At 37.5% G+C, this 8,366-nt stretch overlaps 3 protein-coding genes across 3 annotated transcripts; 1 reads left to right on the top strand and 2 right to left on the bottom strand.

Moving 5' to 3' along the window:
* Window positions 1–408: 408 nt before the first annotated feature.
* LOC100780568 (probable pectinesterase/pectinesterase inhibitor 41) lies at window positions 409–3,118 on the top strand. Its single transcript, XM_003518932.5, has 2 exons — window positions 409–1,585; window positions 2,233–3,118. Exons 1-2 carry the CDS (start codon window positions 616–618, stop codon window positions 2,922–2,924), a joined length of 1,662 nt encoding a protein of 553 aa, XP_003518980.1. The 5' UTR covers window positions 409–615; the 3' UTR covers window positions 2,925–3,118.
* Window positions 3,119–3,147: 29 nt separating this feature from the next.
* On the bottom strand, window positions 3,148–4,900 carry LOC100803408 (pectinesterase inhibitor 3). Its single transcript, XM_003519710.5, has one exon. The coding sequence runs from the start codon at window positions 3,999–4,001 to the stop codon at window positions 3,459–3,461; it is 543 nt and encodes a 180-aa protein (XP_003519758.1). The 5' UTR covers window positions 4,002–4,900; the 3' UTR covers window positions 3,148–3,458.
* Window positions 4,880–5,464, bottom strand: LOC102669188 (RING-H2 finger protein ATL2). Its single transcript, XM_006574480.4, has one exon. It carries the CDS (start codon window positions 5,462–5,464, stop codon window positions 4,880–4,882), a length of 585 nt encoding a protein of 194 aa, XP_006574543.2.
* Window positions 5,465–8,366: the final 2,902 nt, after the last annotated feature.

Genomic DNA, 8,366 nt, shown 5'->3' on the forward strand with positions numbered 1-8,366 from the left:
CAAATTTTAAACTTTTTTTGGAACTTTGCTTTCTCTCCTCCACGGTAAATATTGTTGGAAAGGAAAATACAGTGACGTCAATTTCCGAGGATTAATTTATAAAGTGTGCGTTCCATCGAATCATCAATTGACCTTGTGACATAAAAGTCAACATTTTTGTACAACATGTTAGACTCCATCTGTATTTGGCAAAAACTATTAAACTAATTGGATACGTGTGAGATTAATTAGGTTGAAGACAACTCCGTTTGACAAAAGAAAAGAAAAAGTTTTTTGACCAGGATGTATATATTCTGTAAAAGAATAGAGATAATGGAAGCAATATAATATAATGAAATAGTATCTTAAAAAAGAGTGGAAATGGAAACAATACATAGAAATAGTATATGACACGTTCATAATTGTGCAAATGTACTTGCCAAACATAATCCTTTTCTCATTACAATTTGCAAAGACTGGTCCATGGTTAGCATTGCATAGTTGCACTTAATTTAGCAGCCACTAAGCCAACAATATACGGAATATTTATGAATTAAAAAAACCTCTGGATTTCCACTATAAATTGCAAGTGATGCAACACAATTTCCATCAGAGTGATAAATCATAAAAGTTCCAATGGGCAAGAAGAAGTTAACCTTTCTCATCCTCCTATTAGCCTCTCAAGCCTTGGCTGAAATCACTCCCAACACTTCTGTTTCTCCAGGAACAATATGCAAGTCCACCCCAGACCCATCTTATTGCAACTCCGTGCTCCCTCCCCAAAACGGCAACGTTTACGACTATGGCCGGTTCTCGGTCAGAAAGTCTCTTTCAAAAGCCACCAATTTCTTGAACTTAGTTAACAGATACCACCGTTCCTATCTTTCAACCTCCGCAATCCACGCCCTGGAAGATTGCCAAACCCTCGCCGAACTCAACATAGATTTTCTCTCCAGTTCCTTCGAAACGCTGAACAGAACAACGAGGCTTTTACCCACTTCACAAGCTGACGACATTCAAACCCTTTTAAGTGCCATTCTAACCAACCAACAAACCTGCTTGGAAGGCCTTCAAGCCACCGCCTCCGCATGGCGCGTCAGGAACGGACTCTCCGTTCCGCTCTCCAACGACACCAAGCTCTACAGCGTCTCTCTGGCACTCTTCACAAAGGGGTGGGTCCCCAGCGACGCTAATGTCTCCGTGTTTCAGCCAAACGCCAAGCAGCGTGGCTTTCGAAACGGGCGTTTGCCGCTCGAGATGTCCAGCAGAACGCGCGCGATCTACGAGTCGGTGAGTAAGAGAAAGCTCCTTCAGGCGGCGACGGTGGGCGACGTGGTTAAGGTAAAAGACATTGTGACGGTGAGTAAAGATGGAAGCGGAAACTTCACCACCATCGGCGACGCCCTCGCCGCGGCCCCGAACAAGACTGCATCCACGGCGGGGTACTTCCTGATCTACGTCACCGCCGGTGTTTACGAGGAAAATGTGTCTATTGATAAGAAAAAGACGTATTTGATGATGGTTGGAGATGGCATCAACAAGACAATTATTACTGGGAATCGCAGTGTTGTTGATGGCTGGACAACTTTTAAGTCAGCGACATTTGGTACGTACTACTGCATGATCACCATAAAAAGTGGTCTATTATTAGTAGAACTACTATAGTATTCCATCTCCACTCATATATCATATTAAGAATTTTTTTAATCTTTGAGTAAAAAACAATTATTGAAATGAATATTTTAAGTTTAACATATAAATTACTTTTTTTTTATTTATATATGAATTCACATAGAATACATCTCATTGCAAAATAATTATACAAAAGAAATTAAAAAGAACTATATTATTCATGCATTATTTTTAATAATAAGATTTAAATAAATATTCTTTTTTGAAAATGATCATATTGTCTCTACTGACTGCTAATATTATTAATATAAAATTACTTTTCCACTTTTTAGCTTAAAAATTAAATTAAATTAAAGAGAATATTGTCAATTTTCATCCGTGTCTTGAGATTGAAAATAAATATAAAAATTGTTTGAAAAAAACGTTACTGTTGTTGTCACTTTCTTCCCATTACTTTTTTCCAAAATAAAGATTGGAAATAAAAAAAATAAATGTAGAAACTTACAGTTTACGAAAAAAAAAATTATGATCAACAATCTTTTAGTTGAAAAAAGCATGATGATTAGCCATTATGAATATATGACTTAATAGAATGATGTAATCATATTATGCACGTTGCAGCGGTGGTTGGCGCAGGGTTCGTGGGTGTAAATATGACCATCCGCAACACTGCCGGAGCAGAGAAGCACCAGGCGGTAGCACTCCGAAACGGCGCAGATTTGTCCACGTTTTACAGCTGCAGCTTCGAAGGATACCAAGACACACTGTACACCCATTCCCTGCGACAATTCTACAGGGAATGCGACATCTACGGCACCGTAGATTTCATATTCGGAAACGCCGCGGCAGTGTTCCAAAACTGTAACATCTATCCTCGCCTTCCAATGAGTGGCCAATTCAACGCCATCACCGCACAGGGACGAACCGACCCAAATCAAAACACGGGCACTTCCATCCACAACTGCACGATCCGACCAGCCGATGATTTGGCTACGAACATCGATGCCGCTGAAACTTATCTCGGAAGGCCCTGGAAAAATTACTCCCGGACGGTTTTCATGCAGAGCTTTATGGACATTGTCATCAATTCTGCTGGGTGGCGCGAATGGGACGGTGATTTTGCTTTTAGCACTTTGTATTATGCGGAGTTTAACAACACTGGACCTGGTTCTAGCACTGTCAACAGAGTCACGTGGCCGGGTTACCACGTCATTAATGCCACTGATGCTGCTAATTTTACGGTCTCTAACTTCTTGCTTGGTGATAACTGGCTGCCCCAGACCGGAGTGGCTTACGCCAGTAACTTGATATAGATGCATTAACTCACTCATTCATCACTTTGTTCTTATTTTAAGTTGTAATTTCCTCTTTGATATTATTTTTTTCTTGTTGGTAAAAATAAAATATGCAGGCGATCAGTGAAATTGTACCGTACCCAATTCCTGCCATAGTGCAATGTGAAACCTAAATTGTTTGAATTTAATTTAATAGTATTATTATGCATAGCAAAAATTATATATTTTAAATATTGTGCAAGGTTGATGTACAAAATAAACCCGAACGACTTCCTTATAAGATTTTCTTTTTTACAGCTTCTGAAAAAAAAAAAAAAAGGAAAACTCTGCTCTAACACTCTCGATGTGCATTATTCTAACACAACATATTCGTGCTTGCATGATTCAATCCAAACACCCAATTCAACACAACGCTAGTTATTCTCTCTCACCTAACTAAAAAACTCAAAACCACCTTGTAGATCAAATCCCCGGGACTTGCGTAATTGTGAAGAAAGAAAGAAAAAAAAAATATAGCATCATAACGAGAGAGAGGAGCAAACATGTTAGAATTTAGGTACGAGCGGCCAACATGGCCTTGTTGATGGCGACGGCAATGTTGCACAATTGGCGAAACGACACACTCTTTCTAGACAGAACATCATCGTCCCCGGGGATAGAATCGTCACATGTATCAATCGCAGCCAATGCAGCCTTGAGCCATACCTGAGCATCAAGCTTGTCATTGTTCAATATGGACGCAACAGCATCCTGAATTTGGCCCTCTGCGTCCAACAGATTCTCTTTGCAATCAGCCAACCCCTGTTGAATCTTAGGTTCCAAATCTTGGTTGTCGATCATTCTCTTACAATCATTTAGTATGCCGCTCGCGTTTGATGCCGCCGCCTTCAGCGATATCAATGCCAGCTCCTGTAGGTCCGCATGATCACTATCTGGGTCCGAGGAAAGCACCTGCATGCACAATTCATCGTTTCCCCTGTTTTTGCATATGCTCTTTATTAGCTCCTTGCCTATTTTTTCTTCCGCCGCACCGTGCGCTATAATCAAGCACATGCATATGGCCAAGACCGGCAAGTAGTTTGTTTTGCTTTCCATTTTGTTTTGCTTTGGTTTTCTGATTAACGTTGAAAATGTTTTGTGTTTATAAACTGGCGTGGGGAACAAGAATGGGAGACAGAGATGCGCTAGGCCTCAACTTTGGATGGTTCTGTGTTCGTGTAACGCTTATTGCTACTGCTATAATCAGAATGTTAATTTAGGGATGCATAATGAACACTCAATTATGTTTTGAATTTTGATCCCTTGTGGTTTTTCTATTTTTGGGTAGACTACCACACTTTCTACGGTGCTAACTTCTTCTTTCTGGGCCCATATATTAACGGGCTTTGGAGTTTGGAGTTTAGATAAACTTGGGTCCATTTAATACTCTAGCATTGACAAACATTTTTTATAAAAAAAAAAAGAAGAAAAAAACTTTGAAAACATCCGTACCTCAATTTTTGAAAAAGGTAATAGTAACACTACTCCATGTAACAAACAAATTCCGTACACACGGGAAAATTTATGACACAAGAACAAGATGTCGTTTTGAAGACAAAATTCATTTCGTTTTCTAGATCCTGTGCATCAGTGACGATATCGCTATCGCACTCGGGTAGTGGCATCCATTCATGGAGCCCGCATGACCCATATTCGAATTGAAAAATGAATGATCATTCATACAAGTGCAACAATCTTATTTCTAAACTAAAATTTATATATATACAATTTGACACACACACACAAAAAAAATCATAATCATATTATTTCTTCCTTTCTTATAGTGAAAAAGAAGAGTGGATACGTGACATGTTGAGCCAAGGCTAAACAAGAAAACGCCACATTTGTCAGCGACACTAGGCGCCACTTAAAAAACCAACCGCTAAAGGCTTCAAAAAATCTCTTATATGAAGGAATCCAATAATTCAACGCTCTCAATTCCCAACCCGTGATATCGTGGATCCATGACCCGGCTCCGAAACCGGGTTTTGTTCTAACTCCGCTGTCATGCCTACGAGCTCCAACGACTTTCTCGGGCACCAAACCGGTGCAGGATAAGAAGATAAACCCACCGAACCCGGTTCAGTATCAGAGGACGGTTGGACTGGCGCGGCGTATCGGCGAACCGGGGTTCGGCAAAGTGGACAGTTAGAGTGAGAGTGGAACCAAATGTCAACGCAATGGGCGTGGAAAGCGTGGTTACAGTTCGGAAGGAAGCGGCCTTCTTCGCCGTCGGCGAACTCCGACAAGCAGACGGCGCAATCGTGGATGGAGAGGTGGGTGTCGGAGGAATACGTAAAGGTGGGAAGGAATTTGAGAACGGAAGGGCAAAGGCCCTCGTTAAAAGCCACGGAGGAAACGGTTCGAATGGCGTGGCGGTGGCGGCGGTGGCGGCGGAAGCATGAGTCGCGGAAGGTGTGAACGAAAACTACGATGATTACTATTAGGAAGAGAAGGATGGTGGAGCCAAACATGACCTTGCCATTACTGGCATACTTTTCTTGAGTTTCTGGGTCCATGATGAAAATGCGAGAGAGAGGAAAGAAATCAGAAAAGAAGAGAGTTTGTAGTGGACAAGTTTTAAGTGTTATTGATAAAACAGTGGATGAGATGGTAGAGAGAGACTGAGAAAGTGAAATTTTAGGAATAAATAAAAGTAAAACGTTTTTTTGAGTAGTGTGCATAGCATGGGAGGGAAATGAAGAGGAAGGTTCCTATCCAGTTATGCTGTTACTGTGACGGATGAAATTTCAACTTAGCATTACTATTTACTACCATTATGCATTTATTTCTTTTCTCTTGGCTGCTTTACGTTTATCTTTATTTAGGATCAAAATCCAACTTTGCTGTATACGTGTTTGAACTATTCATATCTCGCAACTCTTTACCTTGTAAAAGAAATGGCATAATGACTATTTTGCCTTTCACATTTTCTTTCATAATTTCCCTTTAATTTGCAATATTTATCTGCCACACGCAATTGCTTTTTCTGGATTTGGATTTCCTACTATTTTATCCAACTGTTGATTTTTAAAAAGTATTTTTGAAATTAAATTCATCAATATAATTTATGAACTGTCAAATCTTTATCATAAATTTTTATGGCGTCCAACTACGTGAATGTGTCTTTTTTTCCACCGTAGGAAATCCAAATCCCTTTTTTTGACAGCTAAAATGCCAGTTTATTTATTATATTGTGAATATAAATTATATACGAATACTAGTACTTACAAAAGTGTAGTTTACTTCTTTTATAGGAAAGAAAGTTATATATGGTATTTCATTCATAATCCAAGATGGGATACAAACAGGGATATTGTCAGATTAAGACATGACTATAGGCATAAAATGATGTTCTAGTTAGAGAGTAGACAACATTGACTTGTCTCCTTACATATTCACCTTTGGAAAGATGAAAAAATTTGCTCTACATTTAGTTAATATAACATGGAGATCAGAGAGACCAATTGTGTGTTGTTGCAGCTATCAATCATTAATTGTCTTGCAATCATATTCAAAAAGAACTTGCTGGTAACCAAGTTCATTTGAAAGAGAGCTCATGCTTTCGCTTCTGATGGTGAAGGAACTCCATTGAGAAGATTGGTTTGCTTAATCTACCAACTGGACCACGAATGCAAATGCCTGCACCGAAAAACTATGTTTCTGTGAAAATTGATGCGTCAAGATTGCACTTGACCATGCCATTTGGTGTTGGAAGCCAACGATCATGTTTATTGTGCGAGATAGCTTCATGATGACCGACCTTCAGCAACCTGGTAGAGCCGTTCATAATATTTCTGATTTGAGAGAGCAATAAAGATATGAGGAGCAATATGTAATAATTCATGGTCATAACATTTTGAAATTTTGTAACGCTCATCAGTTTTGAAAGCCATTTTGAATGGTTGTTAATGGATGATAATGGCCAATAAAGAATTGTAACAGCCAATAATGAGTGGTAATGGCTGATAAATGCATTCTTGATGGTAGAATGCCTATATAAGCACATGAATTTGGTCCCTGAGCTCATCCCTTCGAATTCAGTCTTATACACCATCTAGAGAGTGGAAGAGAGAGAGCTTGGAAGAACCAAAACAAGAAACTCTTCATAGCAATGGCTGGAGGTATGTTTTGATCTGTAATTTCCGCATTTTATTAATAACCTGTGTTTCTTTGTAGTTTGTAATATCACAGGTTAAAAGAGATTTGTTCTAACATTTGGTATCAGAGCAAGAATTGCCTCTGCCTTGTCCATTTTCGTTTTTCGGTATTTTCCGATTTGATTTTGTTTATGGTATGAAGGGCCTTGTTTCTTAAAAAATAAAATTAGAAATATGTATTTCGTTTGATTTCCTTAATTTTGGCTTTTGAATCGTGAAAAATGGTGTCCGAATGAATGAAAAACGAACGGGTCTGCGTATGGGTCGGGTTTGACCCGCTAAAGGTTGAAGATGATGAACAGTGTTTTAAAAAAAAAAAAAAAAAAAAAAAAAAGACAAAAACTCCTACGTTTTGTGCTAGCTAGGTATCGAACCCTTGACTTCAAGAACACTAATGTATGTGCAGACCACTAAACCAATAAGGCTTTTCTGATACGTTGTCGTTTTTAATACGTTATATACACATTGTGCTTTACAGTTTTTTGAATTTTGATTTAATTTATGCATGAATATATTCTAGAACATTTTATTCTATGCATATATATATGAAATCAAATGCATAATATTATATTTCAATTATAAAATTATATGAGAATCTTATTCATAATTATATTGTATCTTGATTTTGAAATGCAAAATACTATTTATTCTCATATAATAAATTTTTATGTCTAAGTGATCTTTATGATTTTGATTAATTATGGATTAGCCACAGCATCTATATTTGATTAAAATTATATATTAAGTTGGTTAAAGATCATATAAGGAATTAGACATAATATTGTAATTAATTATACTTATATAATGAATTTTATCTCACAAGAATTTTTATTATATCTGTATAATTAATTGGGATAAAATGACGTATTATTTTTCATGATTTACCCACAGGCATCATGATGTATGGATAATTTGTCGATTTTATCATAAAGTAAAAATTTACGATAGAAATTAAATTATTTTCATATTGTACCCGTAAAGCATGAATATTAAGCAAATAATTTGATTATTCTATCATAAGGTTTAATTGTTTCTTATTGAATTAAAAATTTAGCCCACAGGCAATTTTTATGTCACAAGATTCAATTTTATGGTATGTTTACATTGGTAAAAGATACAATTAAGATTAGTATGCCTCAAATTTTGACATAAGCCTTTGAATTTTGCAGCTTCTCAAACTATTAATTTTTCTGATATTCAATGTGATGTTCCCGAACTCAAAGGAGATAACTATAAGATCTGGCAAGGAGAGATTCTTTAC

The sequence above is a fragment of the Glycine max genome, chromosome 2, assembly GCF_000004515.6.
Source record: "Glycine max cultivar Williams 82 chromosome 2, Glycine_max_v4.0, whole genome shotgun sequence".
Classification (NCBI taxonomy): Eukaryota; Viridiplantae; Streptophyta; class Magnoliopsida; order Fabales; family Fabaceae; genus Glycine; species Glycine max.